At 40.0% G+C, this 20,545-nt stretch overlaps 1 protein-coding gene across 7 annotated transcripts in view; it reads left to right on the top strand.

Moving 5' to 3' along the window:
• The window catches only part of PHKB (phosphorylase kinase regulatory subunit beta), a 224,043-nt gene that overhangs the window by 64,400 nt on the left and 139,098 nt on the right, over positions 1-20,545 (top strand). For all 7 annotated transcript variants that reach the window (XM_043494809.1, XM_043494810.1, XM_043494811.1 and 4 more), the window contains one exon: positions 2,844-2,924. In XM_043494809.1, the coding sequence (XP_043350744.1) occupies positions 2,844-2,924 (81 nt within the window). The remainder of the gene's footprint in view (positions 1-2,843; positions 2,925-20,545) is intronic.

The raw sequence follows: 20,545 nt of genomic DNA, 5'->3' as shown, positions 1-20,545 counted from the left end.
CATCGGATGCATTTGGTGGAAAATACGGAGGGGAGATTTGTATATACACACACAGAGAACATGAAACAATGGATTTTATCATACACACTGTAAGGAGAGTGATCATTTAAGATGAGCCATCGCCAGCAGCGGGGGGGCGGGGGGAGGAGGAAAACCTTTCATGGTGACAAGCAAGGTAGGCTAATTCCAGCAGTTAACAAGAACATCTGAGGAACAGTGGGGGGGTGGGGTTGGGGGAGGAGAAATAACATGGGAAAATAGTTTTACTTTGTGTAATGAGTCATCCATTCCCAGTCTCTATTCAAGCCTAAGTTAATTGTATCCAGCTTGCAAATTAATTCCAATTCAGCAGTCTCTCGTTGGAGTCTGTTTTTGAAGCTTTTTTGTTGAAGGATAGCCACCCTCAGGTCTGTAATAGAGTGACCGGAGAGATTGAAGTGTTCTCCAACTGGTTTTTGAATGTTATAATTCTTGATATCCGATTTGTGTCCATTTATTCTTTTACATAGAGACTGTCCAGTTTGGCCAATGTACATGGCAGAGGGGCATTGCTGGCACATGAAGGCATATATCACATTGGTAGATACGCAGGTGAACCAGCCTCTGATAGTGTGGCTGATGTGATTAGGCCCTGTGATGGTGTCCCCTGAATAGATATGTGGACAGAGTTGGCAATGGGCTTTGTTGCAAGGATAGGTTCCTGGGTTAGGGGTTCTGTTGTGTGGTTGCTGGTGAGTATTTGCTTCAGATTGGAGGGCTGTCTATCTAACAGAGCCAGAAGAGTACCCAGAAGTCACCTACTACAGGACGCGCCCAACAAAGAAAATAACAGAATGCCACTAGCCATCACCTTCAGCCCCCAACTAAAACCCCTCCAACGCATCATCAAGGATCTACAACCTATCCTGAAGGACAACCCATCACTCTCACAGATCTTGGGAGACAGGCCAGTCCTTGCTTACAGACAGCCCCCCAATCTGAAGCAAATACTCACCAGCAACCACACACCACACAACAGAACCACTAACCCAGGAACCTATCCTTGCAACAAAGCCCATTGCCAACTCTGTCCACATGTCTATTCAGGAGACACCATCATAGGGCCTAATCACATCAGCCACACTATCAGAGGCTCATTCACCTGCGCATCTACCAATGTGATATATGCCATCATGTGCCAGCAATGCCCCTCTGCCATGTACATTGGTCAAACTAGACAGTCTCTACGTAAAAAAATAAATGGACACAAATGAGACGTCAAGAATTATAACATTCAAAAACCAGTTGGAGAACACTTCAATATCTCTGGTCACTCGATCACAGACCTAAGAGTGGCTATACTTCAACAAAAAAGCTTCAAAAACAGACTCCAACGAGAGACTGCTGAATTGGAATTAATTTGCAAACTGGATACAATTAACTTAGGCTTGAATAGAGACTGGGAATGGATGAGTCATTACACAAAGTAAAACTATTTCCCCATGGTATTTCTCCCCCCCCAACCCCACCCCCCCCACTGTTGCTCAGATGTTCTTGTTAACTGCTGGAAATAGCCTACCTTGCTTGTCACCATGAAAGGTTTTTCTCCTTTCCCCCCCCCCCCCCCCCCGCTGCTGGTGATGGCTCATCTTAAGTGATCACTCTCCTTACAGTGTGTATGATAAAATCCATTGTTTCATGTTCTCTGTGTGTGTATATAAATGTCCCCTCTGTATTTTCCACTGAATGCATCTGATGAAGTGAGCTGTAGCTCACGAAAGCTTATGCTCAAATAAATTGGTTAGTCTCTAAGGTGCCACAAGTACTCCTTTTCTTTTTGCGAATACAGACTAACACGGCTGCTACTCTGAAACCAGTCTTTTTCTGAAATAGTTACACTCTAGTTCTGCTATCCAGTTCTGTCACCCTAGTCAGTGGCCTGAAAACAATAGAATTTTAAAAAGTTTAGAATTTGGAGGATATTCTTAAGCATGTGTTAAAAAATAATTCAAGGAAGGTCATAGTTTGGGTCCAAACTATATCTCTAAATCCCACCACTGAAGTTAAGGCTTGTATTAATTTCTTAGAGCAAGTTACTAATTAATATGAACACTTTAGATGTCACTAATTTAGTCTCTGAATCACCAAAATTATATGAATCCTATATTATACAAGAGTCGTATATCCATGATATTGTTTTTGCTTCATTGATGTTTTTTCTGATATCCTGGTGTAATGGTACTCGTGTGAATGCTAAGGCAGTTGATAACGATCACTAATAGACTATTAGGTTAACAGAAGAAAACAACTCATTTTTTCATAAATGTAATTCAATCACATGCTGAAGAGTTCATTAAAATTAATACTTCTCTCCAGGTGGTTGCATTAATGTTATGTTTGTTAGGACTTAAATGGTCTGTTTTCCAGATAGGCAGACTACTGTTTAAGCTACTACTTGCGTCTTTTAATGCTTCACTTTCCAATAACTTTGTTGTTTACATAAATTTGTAATGGCTTGTCACAGGTGATTGTGAAATAATTGCCTATGGGTGAAAACAGTATTCCCAAGCAAAAATGTTTTAATATCATAGTTTTCAAGGAAAGCTTTAAAAACAAATGTTATAGAAGCAGTTGTTTACAACAGTGCTTGCTGCAGTTCTCTTGATCAAGTGTTCCACATCAGTACACTTACATTACATGTGTAATACTACAATGGATGAAATTTCTTAAGAACCTAGCCACGTCATAGCAGAAAAGCCCCCTTTTCTCTATCTAACATCACATTTTTGTTTTGAAATTCAACTGGTCTGCTATGACCCCATACAAGTAAAGTATACTTTTTTTTATCCTTTTCTTCACTTCAGATAAATGCTGTGTCACTGTTCCTGCTCTACCTGGTTGAGATGATATCTTCAGGACTGCAGATTATCTACAATACAGATGAGGTATTAACTGAATTCGGACATTAATCAGTTATGCATGTTGAAGATTTCTCTTGGCTTTTACTTAGTTTATTAACCATAAAATTGAGTGAGTTTCGTCCTGCAATTAGATAATTGATCATCTAGAGATGCATGAAAAGCCACTTATTTTTTAATGATTGCCATATTAAAGATAAGCTGAATATATAACACATAGGTGGTAAAATGGCACAGCTACACAAGTGCATTTTAACCTGATCTGATATAAATTTTAAAACTTTTAGAATTGAATGGGAACCATAAGAATGAGAGATCTACCAGTTTCTTCTGGGATAGTTATTTTATCCTGTTCTGTCTCCCTTTTCGGTGGCTTGAAAACAAGTTAATACTTGGATGTTCTCTTTTTTGCATCACTTTTTGCCCCATTGCCTAACCGATCTTCAAGTTACATGCATTTAAAAAAAATCAAATTTTTGTAAACCACAAGTGAAACATCAGTTATTACAGTGAAATTTTTTCCTAAGTTGGAAATGGGTTAAATAAGAATGTTAGAAAGAGCAGCTCTAATGCACCAAAAATGAAAAAAATAAAAATAAAAAATTCAAAAACCAGGAAATGTAGAGAAGTTTTGTAATATGTTTAAAGAAAAAAGGATATCATAGTAGGGCAACATCCCTTCCACTTGGCCTTCCTTGCCTGTAAATTGGGAGATTTTGCACAGTATGACATGGCTGAGTGGAGCCTGTAAACAAGAGGTAAAAGTGTTCAATAACCTTTGATAAGAACATGTCAGGGATAAGATTGTCAATTTTGGTTGGACGTATTCCTGGAGGTTTCATCACATGTCATAATCTGTAATTAAAGATTAATCTTTAATTCCTGGGGACTCCAGGACAAATCTGGAGGCTTGGCAACCCTAGCCAGGGATGACCTCACAGACTGTATAACACAGGTTTAGTAGGAAAAAGTGGGAATCACTCACTCTGATACATGAAGATGGAACTTATTTCAAGTCAATGATGATATACATGTGGATGAATTATATTCAGTATTTTTAGTAGAAGTTTCAAACCATTTTATTTAAATAAAAGTAATATAGTTACATTAGACAAGTATGTTAGTTTTTTAGCTTGAAAGGGACACAAATAGATCACAAGCTGTTATAGTTTTAGTCTGAGCACAAAATGCTCTTCCCCAGAGCTTTATTTCATGACTCACTTATTTCACACTGGTTTCAAATTAAGTCTTTAATCAATCACTTCTCTTGAGTTACAGCACATTCTTTCCAGAATTGCTGATATAAATCAGCTTGGAGGTGTTTCTGGCTTCCTTCAAATGGATGTGTTAGTATGTGCATCATACAATTATATAATGTCTTTAATCAAACTTGGAAGACCCAATTTAGAACTTTAGGAGTATAGTGAGTTGTACTTGTATTAACGTGAACCAGAATTGGCTGCTAATAGGTGTCCAGTTGTAAACATCACCCTAAACCAAACTTAAAGCAGTACACCATCTTCATGTATATAAAATTTCAGGCAGTTAATTGTTGTTTGGCCTGTTGGCCATGATGCTGTTTTCAGTTAGAAAATATTTGCCACACTTATGCAGTCAAAATGTGTAATTTAAAATCTAAATATTTTATTGATAAACTTCTCTTGTGTGTTAGAAAGTTGACCCCAGATAACCTTGGTATTTTGGGGGGAATAGGACGGGAGAAAATGTACAGGATCATCTAGGAATTCTACTTCTTCTTCTTTGTGCTCACCACTACTTAACCACATCCTAATGAAATGGTTATAAGTATTTTTTGTTGAACAGCATGTGTGTTTACATGGGAAGACAAAATGTTGTCTAAAACTATGTATTTATTTAGCCTTACATATTACATTGCTTTGCTTGTGTTATCACCTAATAAAGGTTTGCCTTTATTTATGCAATCTCAAGGACAAGTGATAGTGTAGAAGAGATTGGTTCCCTGCACAGGAGACATTCCCATTCTTAAGGTTGGAATGTGGAGTCCACTGTTGTCTGAGTCCATTAATCAGCATTTACTTAGTGAATATCAATTGAGCACTATTAGTCTGTTTTGAGAAAATACAGTTGAAAGGCCTTTTTCTTTCCTCATCATTGTCATAAAGTGGGGAGTAAGGAAAAAAGGAAGAATTTTATTCTTGTTGTTTATTTTGTAGTGCCCAAAACAGGGCTTTTTCCTTCTTTAATTTCTGATTATAAATGCGTGTTTTTCAGCTGTTTTATATTAAATTTCTTCAATATTACAAAAACAAAAAGTGTATTTTTCTAAGTATTTTCCTATTTTTCAAGAATGTTCGCTTCTCCTCACTGGTTACCACCAGTTAATTGTGTACTTTTTTCCAGTGATGGTAAACAGCGGGGGGTTTTAAAAACTTTTCTTTGCTTATGGCTGGTGTATGGGCTGCTAAAATCTGCCACTGTCACCTCATATTCCAGGAATGAGCAGGTCAGATCTCTGAAATGGAAGGTGTCCATGTTAAGTGGGTGTATTGTTTTTTTCATTTTTCCACAGCACTTACATTCTGGGTATTTTTTCCTCTCTGCAACCCAAATTAGAAAGGTCTGGGACAACATTTGTATATGATGTCTCTATAGAGCAAGTATTTGACAGTATTTGTTGCATTTTTAGGTTTACTTTTATATCTTCTGGTATCATTTTATAATTCGTTAACACTTTTTTGCAAATTTCTAATTTGCTTCATGATTTAACCTAGAAATCAGGTTTCCTTGGCACAAGAATTAGGTTCTTTGTGCTGCAGACTACATTTAAATGCTAAAATCATATATGCAATTGAGTTGCTTGATTACTAAAGTTTTACTAATGTAGCGTACATTATCATATACTATTATGTTAATATCTTGGTTTTGACCCATATGTCAAATTTATACCAGTCAGGAATGTGTCCTATACATTTTTTCCACTGCAATTCAGTTTGGCAGAATGGAGGGTCTCCATTGAGACAGAACATTCTGTCTAACTCCCTGCCTTTTTCCTTTTTCTCTGGGAATCTGTGATTGTCAGGCTTTATCAGCTGAACTGTCTCCTCACCAAGGACTACAAGACATTTTGGTCTTCATGGTCTCATTAGACTATTAACTTTCAGCTCACTGGAATCAGCTTAAGCACGCTCTGTTCTGCAGGTGGCCTTGCCATGCTTGACTGATACTTGAGATGTCTGTTTCAACAAGATATTGCTTGACACTTGAAGGAAAATACAGCAGCAGTAGACAGGCTTTGCTAAATGGTGCCATCCTGGACTCGCTATGTGTCCACTATGCTACTGATCTTTCTTCTACAATGGGTAATTCCTCAAGCTTCCCCACAGCACTGGTGGCAACCCCACACATCTTTTTCACGTCAAGATTCCATAGTCTTCATTCTTAAGTTTCACTCAGATACCTACGTCTCAACTCTTTGAGGCTTCCAGCAGTATTTAGTGTCCTGTGAATATGTTGTAGGAACAGAGCCTGACGTTTTAGCCATGAATCTCTAGATTCATGAGACCTACCTTCAGCCAGACTAAGATTGGCTTGTCTGGCTGGGGTCTGTATGATATTATAAACACCGTTATTCCCCTCTGTAGCTACCAAGGGATGAGGAATGGTTCCTTGTCACTACTGAAGTAGCCTTCCTGCTTGTGAATCTCTACACTCAGGATGATGAAGTTGGGAGCTTTGTCAGTCAAAGTGCTGCATTTTTCCATGATAAAGTACTTATCAGGACACTGCTACAATTCAGTCTCAACATATGCTTATCCCTCCACCTGAATCAGATTAGTTTCCATCTTTTTGCTATTTTACAATTTGGCACTATATTGTTTTGACACTATTATTTGGATTTCAGAAGGGCATTTGGATGACAATTACAGAATGCTGTTAATATCTGAGAGAGATTTTTCTGTATCCCATCCTCTTCATTGGATCTAGGGCAGTGTCATGGATAGAAACGATCTGCAGTCATGAAATGACTTTGATTCCATTACCAAGTTCTATATGACTGATATGCATATATTAGCAAATAGTGCATGGTTGAAGACCTTTAGGCTGCCATTCGTAAATTAAAGAACGAGGCATGCTTGTGGCACCTTAAAGACTAACAAATTTATTTGGGCTTTAGCCCACGAAAGCTTATGCTCAAATAAATTTGTCAGTCTCTAAGGTACCACAAGTACTCCTCGTTCTTTTTGCTGATACAGACTAATACAGCTACCACTCTGAAATTTGTAACTTATTTTTCCTCTCTTCTTTTTCATTTTTTCTTTTTCTCTTATTTTTCCTTTTTCCTTTGTCTTCTACTGTTACTCCTAGCTAATTCTCAATAGCTTGCGTTGGTGAATTGGGTAATGTGTTAAAGTGCGACCTCTTTTTTCTAACCTGTAAATTAGCTTTCAAATAGAATACATAATCCTGCAGAGTGGAGTAATGTGAAAGGTCAATAATGATATTGCAGTTCATATCCTAAGAACCTGGGGTCATTTTCTTGATTGTACTTTTATCTCCAACCTTCCTGGTGGTAGTGTAAAAGAGCTGTCTCTGACATTACTACATGACTTGACAGAAATTATTGGTGGATATTTTTATTCAATGAGAAGATGAATTTAGTGGTAAGGTACAAAATTGTCCCATTACAAGCAGGTATATAAAATGCAGCTTTAAATTCCTTTCCCTAATTAACTTAAATGCAGCTTAACAGTTTCCACTATTAGATAATGTATTTTGTAGGATACTGAATTTTTAAAGGGAGGGGAACCTTAATCCCTTATTCACTTGTGAAATGTTTCCCTGATTTTTCTTATATTTATGCCTCAACCAACATTTTTTTTTGTTTAAATATTACGCTCTCCTATTAAATATCTAATAGTTTTCTTTCCCCGAAAGCCAAGAGAGCCTTTATCACAATACAGGACACATTTTTCTGAAAGTCAAGCCTCCATTGAGCCCATTTTTGTGGGTTTCATTTCTTTCTCATTTAGAAAGTTAATTTGTGTAGCATGTATACTGTACATTGAGTGCAGTGAAGTAGTTCTTCACTGCTATATTTCCCCCTCAGAGATCAATGCATTAGCTCTGTTAGCAGATGGAAGGGCTGAAAAGTTTAACAATTTTAGATACAAGTTTAATGGGTTTTGTTTCCTAGTGATTAATGGTAAGTTTAGTCAACTCGCATAAAATAGAGGTTGTGGTCATTTTCTATTTGTTGCATTTTTATCACAAAACATGTAGTAGAACACAGTAACTTCCAAAATATTTAAAGTTCCAAGTAAGCATGGAAAGCAAGCCAGCAAAAAAATCTAAAAAAACCTAATGGTGTGTGTTGCAATATTTCTGATCAAACTAATTATTTGGTTAAACAACTTAAAAAGGAGGCCAAAGCATTTTTAAAATGCTCAAGTGGTTCACTGAATTAAATAGCTAAATATATTAAATTTTCCTCTCCATATTCCTCTTGATCATTTTCTTTCATGTTAAAAAAGCACCAAGAAGATTTCTGGGATTCCTTTCAACCTTGTCCTGAAAGTAGGATTGCAGGGTCTATGTTGTTTCCTTCTTGGATGAAGTTTGATAGGGTTTAAAGTTGTTTAAATTTTAGTATTCTCTCTGCTTGTTCTTGCCGAGGACTGCATGCTACAGGTTTTGCTGTCATCTTTCATTTCTTGGAGAATGGTACTGAAACAGGGCTGCTATGGTTAAAGGTGCTGACAGATGCCCGATGTTCACCAAGCTGTCATTTTAGTTGACGTTTGTTGTACGCCAGTCTCTTTGCAAGGCGAAAATAATTGTTCACAAGATTTATTGTCAATAGTAGCTAAAAATGACACCGAGTTTGAGCAATGCTAATTGCAAAAATAATTATATTAGTCCTTCTATCTTGGAATCCTTAGCAAAGAAACAGCATGTAATGGTTTGGTAGCTAGTTTTCATGCAAATGAATGAAATTCATCACAGTAGCTGCATAAAAAGCTGAAATAACAGTGATGTTATTTTTCACTCATCCATGCTACATGCATATCCTTTTACAATTGTTTGTTCTCTACATGTTTGACTTTTGAATATGTAAGGTTACCACGAACAATTTCTAATTTTTGTATGAGCCTTTTGGCACTGACTTTATTAGATCAACACATCTGAGATGAGTAGTTGGTCCATGACCATGTGGGTTGACAGCAATATCTTTTTTTGTTTGGCTGCTTGCTTTTCCTTAGTATTCTAAACACAAGGATGCAAAACGTTCCATAGGCTCTTGTAACATTTACATCTTTCACCATTCTTTCATAACCATAATGGCCAGCTGCATATAACTATGATTAATGACCTTATATGTTTATTCAGTGCTGACAAAGTACACTGCATCTTCATGGAAGGTGCTTCCTAATGAGTGTATCTATATCACCACATTGTAGGCTTCCATAGCTGGGAGAGGGAAGGCTTTCAGCCTAAGTAATCTACATGTTACTGTCAAATTGAAAAGGGCATTTTACTTTAAAATTAAGCTTAAATTATTTCTCTGTCCTGACTATTCTGATTTTTTTAATGGCACCACTAATTCTTCTCAGATGCTTGCAGACAGAATCTGTCGTAAATCACAGTGTGGCTTCAGATATGAAAGGTCTACTATTGACATGATCTTCTCACTGAGACAACTACAAGAGAAATGCAGAGAACAAAAAAAGCCCCTCTTCATACCCTTCATTGATCTCAGAAGGGCTTTTGACTTTGTCAGTAGAAGTGAACTATTCGAGCTTCTAGAAAAGATTGGATGCCCCCCAGGCTCTTAAGCATGATTTGATTCTTCCACGAAAACATGTATAGCACAGTCCAATACAACGGCTCAACGTCTGAGGCTTTCCAGCTTCGTAGCAGAGTTAAGCAAGGTTGTATTATTGCTGCAACCATGTTTGGGATCTTCTTCTCCCTGCTACTGAAACAAGCTTTTGATTCTTCAACTGGGGGAATCTTCTTTCACACAAGCTCTGATGGAAAGCTGTTCAATCTTTCAAGACTCGGGAGGTCCTTATCCAACACCACCTCTTTGATGATGCAGCTGTGACAACCCAAAATGAAACTAATCATCAAAGCCTGATGGACACTTTTTCCAAAGCCTGCCAAGACTTCAGGCTTACTATAAGCCTAAAAAAGACTAAACATAATATGCCCAGGAATTGAGGAAGCACCCTCCATCAAGATCAATAGCTATGAACTTGAAGTGGTGAATGAGTTCACACACCTGGAATCCACTATCGCAGTCAACCTTTCACTTGAAACAGAACTCAGCATCCGCATTGGAAAAGGGACCACAACAATGAACACGGGTATGGCAAAACAACAAACTGACAAAACATACAAAATCTGTGTGTATTGTGCATGTGTTATTGGCACGCTTTTGTATGGGACTGAGACATGGACCTTACACTCTCATCAGGAAAAGAGGCTCAACAGCTTTCCTAAGTGTTGCCTTTGTTGAATCTTTGGAATCTCCTGGAGGGCCAGAGTCACCAACACCAAGGTGCTCAAATGGGCCAGCATGCAAACACACCTCAAACAGAGACGCCTCCACTGGCTTGGGTATGTGTGCCGAATGAATGATGGGCACATCCCAAAGGACCCCCTTTGGGGGTCAATGAATTGGCATCTGGAAAAAGACGCAAAGGATGCCCAGAATTGTTTCAAGGATATGTGCAAGTGAGACCTCAAAGAAATGGACGTGGATATGGACAAATGGGAAGTCTCACACTCAAGACTTCAGCCTTTGGAAACAAGAGCTTAACAAAGGTCTCTGGAGTTACGAGATGAAGCAGTCCAGCTTAGCAGAGGAGAAAAAAGCTTGTAGAAGGCAAAGCCAAAGGGTCAAATTTATCACCTTTTAAATGTGACAGATGCAGCTTGTCTCTCTCAAGTGGGTCTCTTCAGCCACGTTCGCCGCTGCTATAAAACCAACCGAGTAAATTCTTTACCTTTCAGGGACACATACCCATGGTCTCTCAAGACTTAAAGATGCCTACTCCTCCCTGATCATGCATGCGGAATGCTTACTATATGTCATATTATAGTGAACCTTGTATTTTGCAATAGTCCGCATGGAGATGAATGGTGGCAAAGCTGTTCTTTAGAGTTAATTTTTGCATTGTAAATATATCCACAGCTGCTACTGTAAGTTAATGCTCATGAAGAACGTTAAACCACTGCTAGAAACTAGGTCTAATATAAATGAATATTTTCTGCAAAAACTGCTAATTCTTTCACCTTGAGTTGTCAAAAGCTGTGTTATCAATAAAGTGTAGTGCTCCAGTTTTGCTGCAACTCTTCAGCTGTACAAACACTGAGATGGTCCATCTCTCCAGTTTCTTCTCCCTCCTGCTTCCTGCAGTTTCTTCTGTAACCCATCTCTGCCTCCTTCCTTTCCATGGTGCTGCAACTTTTTTCCTAAAATTACCCCACTGCTCTAGCTATAACAATCCAAGCCCTCCCGATTGCTGCTACTAATTTGATTTCCTCTGAGTACTAAAAATGATGAAAACATCAGTGGTGAAGAGGGTCTGATCGATGCTAGGCCATTTCTCAAATTTATATACTTAATCTCTCAAATTTGATGTTTTTTGCATGCTTTTTTGTTTTTTAATTAAGGGAAAAATGGGGGAGGGGGAATGATTGGAAATAGGAGTTGATAACTTTTTCAGTGATGAATGGTAGTGTAGACTCACCAGTGAGAGAACCTTACTTTCTTTCCCTAGGCAACTTAGCTCAAGGACCCAACAGAGAGAAATGACCCAGCAGATCAGAATCCCCTAGGATTCTGGTTTCTGAATCATTTGGGGTTTCATAAATCATGAAAAAGATGAAGGATTGACTAGATAGTGTGACAAACTTCCTCCTCTACCTTTGTGGATCTTGCGCTTATTGGCGGATTTGCTCACCGTGGAGCTTCACAGCAGCCCTCAGTTTGGCTGTTTTCGTGAACCCACAGTCCAGGTTAACTCCTCCTGTGTCTGACCAGGAGTTGGGAGGTTTGGGGGGAACCCAGGCCTGCCCTCTACTCCGGGTTCCAGCCCAGGGCCCTTGTGGAATGCAGCTGTCTAGAGTGCCTCCTGGAACAGCTGTGCAACAGCTACAACTTCCTGGGCTACTGCTCCATGGCCTCCTCCCAACACCTTCTTTATCCTCACCATAGGACCTTGCTCCTGGTGTCTGATAATGCTTGTACTCCTCAGTCCTCCAACAGTCTGCGTTCTCACTCTCAGCTCCTAGTACCTCTTGCTTCCAGCTCCTCACACGCGCACCACAAACTGAAGTGAGATCCTTTTTTAAACCCAGGTGCCCTGATTAGCCTGCCTTAATTGATTCTAGCAGCTTCTTGATTGGCTGCAGGTGTTCTAATCAACTTGTCTGTCTTAATTGTCTCCAGAAGGTTCCTGATTGTTCTGGAACCTTCCCTGTTACCTTACCCAGGGAAAAGGGACCTACTTAACCTGGAGCTACTATATCTGCCTTCTGTTACTCTCCTGTAGCCATCTGGCCCAACCCTGTCACAATAACTATATTGAGCACTAACGTCATTAATTCATAGCGTTTTTCTCATGTAAGACACTGCATTTTGCACAGTACAAGCTTCTGGGTGCTTTTGAATTGTAAACTCAAAAAGAGTGCATTGCAGTTATCTGTGCATTGAGATTACAGTTGTCTGTAGTGTAGTGAGGTACACATCAGAAAAGAATAATTGCAAGTCTCCAGGTCAAGCACAGATGGAAAAAGTCATTTAATGGCAGAGCAGTCATCTGATAACGCAAGAATCCAAAATGACTTCAAGTCTGAACTTAATTGACAAAGATCAGATCATAACACAGAATCAGAAGTTCACTCATTGGCTCCCACCCAGGGTTGAGCCCAAGATATTTTTATTCCCTCAACTTACCTCAAGAAAGCACAGGACTGCAGAGTTTGAGCTTGACAAGAGACCTACATCTGATAGTAATCTGCATGTTGATAAAACTGCAGATCAAAACATATCCCGCTCTGTCTTGGCCTCCATACATACACATTGAAGAGAAGATCTGATAAAGTGAATCCCTGCAGGTCTTTGGAAGGAAGAATTAGTGCCCATTACCACTTTTAGAGCCTATCAGAGAGAGAGAAAAAGTCCACTTCAGGATCTTCCTATCTATCTCTTCAGTGAGCCCTCAAAACCCTAATAATCAATAGTATTTAGAACTACTGATTCAGATAATCACAATCAACAAAGAGGCTTTCCTTGTATTTATTGCATAATCAACCATAGAGAACAATATCATCTCTGTATTAAACCCAAGCCTAAATCTGGATTTGTAGGGAGCAAGCATGGATATATCAAGGTGTCGCTGCGTATATTCCTCCACCTCAAAAATGTAAGCTAGAGATGGTGTTGTAGTTGGCAAGGTTCTTAATTTCAGAAGGCACCTTCATTAAGAGGAGCTTAAACAGCTTCTTGTGAGAGTGGCTGGTACGCTTTTATTAATTTATGGCCCTAAACATCTTCATCATTCTTCCACAATCATGATAGGCAAGGTTCCAGCTTGCAGATAGTAGGATACAACTCCTTTTGTACATTTTAAGACTTTACTCCTGCCTACAAGATTCCAGTCATATCAGCCCAGGTGTAGCTGATCTTTATGGCAATGTAGATGGAAAATTCTTCATACTGAGATAAACTCAACTGTATAGCACAGTTAAGACAAGTCCACTTACTCTCCACCTTATACAGATTGCTTGGCTGAAAACTTCCTAGTAAGGTTTGTTTTGTCATTAAGCACTGAACTGTGTTATGTAATAAAGTCCAGGAGAGGGTATGGCTAGGGGACTCTTGCAGACTACCAAATCAAACAAGGACCAGATGAGTTACTCCTTAAACATCCGCCTGTAATGTGTGGAAAGAAATACTGTAGTGTAATGGGGTTCTTTAATTTGGGGGAGATATGCTGGAGATCTCATGCAGCCAGTAGTAAAACATTAGGGTTTCTAAAAATTATATATAATGATTTTCTAACACAAAAGTTATTGCATCTTGATGAGGTAGCTCTATTTTGGACCTCATTATGAGGGATAAAGACACATTCATCTTTTTACTGGAAGTTGGTGGTGCCTAGTGACCAGTGATCATGACTTGATTACTTTCAGAATGGGCAAATAGAGGACAGTCCCAATCAGTAATGTATATACTTGGTATCTCAAAAGGGCTACTTTCTCAAAGATGAGGAAAATTATAGGTGAAAATTACTGGGAGGAAAAGAAAAATGTAAGTGATGAACAAAGGTTTATTAGATGGCCAAAAAGCCACAATTCCATAGTCAAGAAAGAGGACAACTTTGGCTAAAGGCCCATGCTGGTTCAGTGATAAAGTGAAGGCAGCAATGTATAAATAAAAAAGCAGTATATAACAAATGGGAAAAGATGAAAATAGAAATTCATCTAAATTAGAAATTAGGAAGAATTGACAATTGATAAGGAAGCAAAAGTTATGAGGGAAAGAGTTATGGTTGACAGGGCTAAAGGACAACACGGAGGTATTATTTTAAAATACATTAGGAAGAAAAGAAAGCCTAGTAATAGTATGGTCCCATTACTAGATGGAGGTGGTAAAATTCATAATAATGATGCAGAAAATGCAGGTGTGTTCTGTTCTGTATTTGGAAAGAAGCAGGAATTATGTACTCACATCATATGAGGATACTGAAGTACTTTCTTGTCCATTATTAACTGAGAAGGGTGTTAGACATATCTACTAAAGATCAGTATTTTAAAATCAACATGTTAGAAAAATTTGCATTCCAGAAGTCTAAAATAGTTGGCTGAGGAGATCTCTTGCTCGCTGATGTTAATTTTTAATAAATCTTGGAATAAGGGAGATGATTTTACCTCTGGGGGAAATTTCAGAAGACTGGAAGAGTGCTAATGATTGTGCCAATATTCAAAAAAGGCAAATGGGCTGACTCTCTGGTAACTGAAGGCAGATTCACCTGACATCAATCCTGTGTAGAATAATGAAACAGCTGATATGGGATTTAGTTAATAAAAAATTAAAGGATAGGAAAATAACTAATGCTAGTCAACATTGTTTCATGTAAAATAGGTCTTGTCTGATTCATTGTTTGAGTTTACAAATTTGGTTGTATACACTTGGGTAAAGGTAACTGCATAGATGTAATATACTTAGATTTTTGTAAGGCGTTTGACTTAGTACCGCATGACTCTCTGATTAAAAAATTAACACTGTGAAATATCAAAATAGCAGACTTTAAATAAATTAATCAGATCTAACTGATGGATCTCAATAGTTATTTTTCAGTGGAGAATCATCAGAAGATCATCAGATCTGATCATCAGATCTTTCTCTTGGGGTTCTACAGGGATCAGTAGTAAGCCCGTGTGATAGGGTCGACTAGGCCCAGAGGCCCCTTGCTGGAGGCCTCAGTGTCCTGCCACACCTGTCCCAGAAAAGGAGCAGTGGAGGAGTCCTCTAGGCAGCCTAGAGTGGCTGCAGGGGGAAGCAGCCAATCAGGGAGGTGGCAGGTAACAGCCTATCAGGGTCCATGAGGACCATATGAAAAAAGCTGCAGCACTGGCGACAGTCAATTCCTTGCTGAGCTAGAGCAGTGGAAATGGTGCTCCTGGCTGGCCAAAGGGAACTGCAGCACCATGGACAGTTCAGTACTGGCAAAGCCTCAAACAACAAGGGAGAGCTCCTGGCTGGCTGCTGGACCTGGACTTAGATGAGCCCTGAGGTAAGGATGAAGCTTTGGCTGTGGGGAAGTGGCCCAGGGAACTGAAAGCATTTAAGGCTATGGCTACGCTGTGCACCGTACAGCGGCATAGCCATGCTGCTGTAAGGTACACAGTATAGCCACTCTTTTTCGGCAGGAGAGAGCTTTCCTGTCGACAAAATAAAACCACCCCCAACTAGCAAGAGTAGCTTTGTCAGCAGAAGAGCGTCTCCTTCTGACCAAGTGCTGTCTCCACTGGCACTTTTTGTCAGTAAAACTTTTGTTGGTCAGGGGTGTGTTTTTTCACACCCCTGACCAAAAGAAGTTTTACTGACGAAAGTGCAGTGTAGACATAGCCCTACTTAAAGGGACATGGCAGCATGTGGCTGTTATTTTTAGGGTCCCTGGGTTGGGACCCAGAATAGTGGACAGGCCCAGGTTCCCCCCACACCGCCACCACCATAGGCCATGGGGAGTGGCCTACAATTGGACAGTAATAAACTCCTGGAAGGGGGCACTTATCTGTTAGAGTCCCAGCTGGAGAGCTGTAGCTAGAACAGACCAAGAGGATGAAACCATTGCCTCCAAGGAGGAAGCTCTGGGAGTATGGCCCAATACCAGGGCCAGGACTGTCTAAAAATTGCAGACACACCTAAATAGAAGGGGGTGCTCCCAAGAGGTGGGTGCTATGCCATAACAGCTTGACCTTGATACTGTGTAATATTTTCTTCAGAGATCTAGAAGTAAATACAAAATCACTGCTGATAAAATTTATGGATGTCACAAAGGTTAGCAGAATAGTAAAAATGATAGTTACAGCAATCATGCAGAACGATCTGGATTGCTTGGTAATCTGGGGCCATTCAAACAAACTGTGTTTTAATATAGCCAAATGCAAAGTTGTACATCTAGGAACAAGGAAGTAAGGCAATTCCTATAGAATGAGGGATTGTATACTGTAAAGCAATTACTCTGAAAAGGGTTTAGGTGTCATAGTGGACAAGCAATGGAACATTTGCTCCCAGTGTGGTGCTGTGGCAAAGAAGGCTAATGTGATCCTTGGTTTGTTTAACGGGAGTAGTGAGTTAGAAGTAGGGAGATGATTTTACCTCTGTACAGCGCTAGTGAGACCAATATTGGAATACTTTGTATAGTTTTGGATGTCCACATTTTTAAAAAGATATTTAAAAATTGGGGAGGCTGCAGAAAAGAGCCACAAAAATGATTTGAGGGCTAGCGGGGAAAAAATACCTCTCAGTGAGAGACGTGAGCTTAATTTGTTTAATTAATCAAAAAGAAGATTGAGAGGTAGTTTGGGTGATTGTATCATGGATTCTTTGTATGCATGGTCAGCATTCCTTATTCCTAAAAATGTAAACTTGATTACAGTATGTAAGTATCTTCACAGGGAGAGCGTACCAAGTAAAAAAAGGTTCTTTGATCTAGCAGAGAAAGGATCTAGCAGTCGCTGGAAGCTGAAGCCAGACAAATTGAAACTAAATTGAGGCACAAATTTTGAACGGTGAGGGTAATTAATCATTGGAACAAACTACCAGAAGAAGTGGCGAATTCCTCCACCTCTTGATGTTTTTAGATCAAGGCTGGATGTCTTTCTGAAAGATATAATTCATGCAAACACAAGTTATTTAGCTCAATACAGGGTAACGGGGTGAAATATAATGGCCTGTGGTATATAGAAGGTCAGACTAGATAATATGATCTCCTCAGGCCTTAAATGCTAAGAACTAGGAATTCAAAGTTGCAGATTATGTTCCTGGCTCTGCGACTGATTTAGTGAATGACTTTGGTCAAATCTTGATCTCAGTTCCCTGTCAATAAGGCCCTTTGTTGTTAGTTTACCAATTGTCCCCCCAAAATTCCTATGTTTTTGAAAGAGCCAGTATTTGTGTATCTTACCAATTTTCACCAAATGTTGCCTTTTTTGGGACCCCGGAATTTTCACAAGGGGAGTGGATGGGGCCACGCTGAAGGACCAGAGTGGTCAGCAGGGGCTCTGTCCAGCAAGTGGGCCTGTACTCCTGGGGTTCAGCTTTCTTCTCCCCTCCTGACCCTGTTCCTTCAGTGCTGCCCTGTCTGTTTCTTCTGCACAGTGGGGAAGCAAGATGGGCAGGGAGCCAGGTCACAGCAGCCTGATCCCCTCGCCAAAGAAAGCCCTCTCCTAACCTAATTTCGATGTGGGAGCAGACAGCGCTGAGATGAAGGTCCAGAGTCTGGAGGGAGCTCTTTGTGGGCAGTCTCAGTTGCTGGGACCAAGTTCCCTGGCCTTCTTGCTCTCCGATTGTGTGGTTGCAGTAACCACCAACCAGCAGTTACCCGCCTCTGCACTCTTGCAAGAAATAGCAGAAGTCTGCCTGCACCCTAAGAGTCTTGACCCCTTGCCAGATAGAGCCCTCTTCTGATCCTGGCCCTTCAGCCCCAAAGCACAGAGCCCTGTCCACCTCCCCTTCCGGAGCAGAGCAGGGGAAACAGATAGGGCTGTGTGGAAGTCAGCAGGGTACTTTGGCCAGGAAGGTGCCAATACACATGGGGTGCAGCCTTCCACACCTCTCCTGACCCTTTTGCGCAGCCATGTCCGCTTCCTCTCTGCAGGAGGGGAGCAAGATGGACAGAAAACTGGGTCCTGGCAGCTGAGACAGCCCAACTGCTGCAGGGAACAGAACGCTTTCTCAACTGCCACCTGGTTAATACCCATTCTCCCCAGCTCAAGAGTTCCAGGCACCCCCTCTCCTCATCCCCTATGAGTAGTTGACAACATTCCCCCTGTCTGCCTCCCTTTGTTTTTAATTCTTACCAATTTTCTCCCATTAAGTTTTTGAATATAAAATGATAAATTCCAAGGAAATTAAAACAAACAGTACTAAGAAAAAAGGACTTGCCTATCTATAATGTGTTCTGAATTCACAATGTTGTTATGAAGAGAAATCCATTGTTTGTGAAGTGCTTAGATGATAATGATTAGTGTAATAGAAAAGCTTTTAAACAATTATTTCTCTCCATCATGTTCATATACAATGCAATAGGGCTCACTGATTTTTCTGCCACTGTTGTGCTAGCTAGAAGCAGGAAAATCAGCACAGTTACAGTGTATGGGAACATAAGAGAGAAAATTTTTTGTTTAAATTAAATATATGGAGGCAGTATTTTAGTCAACTACTGAATGGGGAACTAGTTATCAACATCTCAATTTAGAGGAAGAAGATCTGCATGTGGAATTAGGACCTATCACTAGAGTAGAAGAAGAGAGGGCAGTAAATCAGTTAAAAAGTGGAAAGGCACTGGGTCTGGACAACATCCCAATGGAAGTCCTTAAGGCAAACTCAAAGAACATTTTAGATATTTTGTTAGGCTTCTTACAGATGATATGGGAAGAAGGAAAAGTACCAAACAAGTGGAAAAGTAGTCATATGTTGAGACTGCCAAAAAAGAGAGACCTAAGTCAGTGCAAAAGCTGGAGGGGGCATTCGATTGCTGTCTGTCCCAACTAAAATATATACACGTTACCCTAGACCAGGGTTTCTCAAACTTAATTGCATCGCGATCCCCTTCTGACAACAAAAAATACTAAAAGACCCCAAAGGGGTGCCAAAGCCTGAGCACCCCACACACCTTGGGGGGTGCTGAAGCTTAAGGGCTTCAGCTCTAGATGGTGGGGCTTGCTCTTCGTCTTCAGCCCTGAGCCCCAGCAAGTTTAACGACATTAAAATGGAGTTGCAGCCCACTTTAGGGTCCCAACCCACAGTTTGAAAACCACTGCCCAAACTAAAGAAAGCAGTAGATTTAAGGCTATGATAAGAACAGGCAGGGTTCTGACAGGAGAAATCATGCATAGATCACATAGTAATAGAATAGCAATCATCATCATAGTGTTATACCAATAAAATAAAAACCAGCAGGAGCTTATTAAAGGGAATAAGGCAAAATGCCACATTTATTGTGAATACAGAAAGAATCATAGTAAAGCAGTTAGTTATAGCTATAACATTCCATTCAATTTCATATTTATTCACACATTCATTCATACACACACACAGACAGGTTCTGCAAGGTTGTTATCATAGTTACCAGCCTTAGAGTTGCTCGTGCCAAGCCACTGGCCAGGTGGCCTGGAGATGAGGAGGGAGCAGAGCCTTGTCAGATGCTCATCTGATGCTTCTGAAAGTTGGTTTGCAGAATCAGACCCCAAAGTTCTCAGTTTCTAGAGTCCATTTTTATAGGAATTTCTTCCTATGCCAGTCTACGGGAATTGCTTCATCGTGCTGTTGCTGAATCAATAAGCAGATGGCACATTTCTGACGGCTCCGTGCTGCCAGATGTTATCTTGTTCTTCGGTTCTCCCATCCTTGAGGCTGTTGGGTGGATTCCAATCTGCCCCCTGTGGATCCTCTCGTTGTTTCCACTTGATGCCTTCTTCGGCTGATGGACACTGGATTCTTATGCTGGCACCTCCCTGATCGTTGTTGTTATCCACACCAATCATCCATCCACATGCATCCTCTATCTTTATTTTAATCCCAATTGTTAACAAAGCGAGATAAATACAATAAAAGGGCGGGGAGTCTCTGTGCTGTTTCTGTTACAAAGTATTGCTTTGAGTCTCTTCTGTGTGAGTAGTTGTTGTTACAAAGCATTGCTTTGAGACCAGACTCTGTCTTAGGATGTACTAACACAATTAGCAGCTAAAAGCCAAGAGACCTCCCTCTTAATTAGTAATATCCTGGAATTTAAACTATGGGATATCAAACTCATTTATGATTTTAATACATAACTTCTTTAATATGATCCAACAGTAGAACTGTTGATTGTATGGCAATCACTGCTTTACATGAATTTCGTAGATTTCCAAAAAGTCTATGTTACAAT

Source organism: Dermochelys coriacea, chromosome 12 (assembly GCF_009764565.3).
Source record: "Dermochelys coriacea isolate rDerCor1 chromosome 12, rDerCor1.pri.v4, whole genome shotgun sequence".
NCBI lineage: Eukaryota > Metazoa > Chordata > Testudines > Dermochelyidae > Dermochelys > Dermochelys coriacea.
Note: the sequence above shows the minus strand (reverse complement) of the source record. Positions and strands in the feature narration are given on the sequence as shown.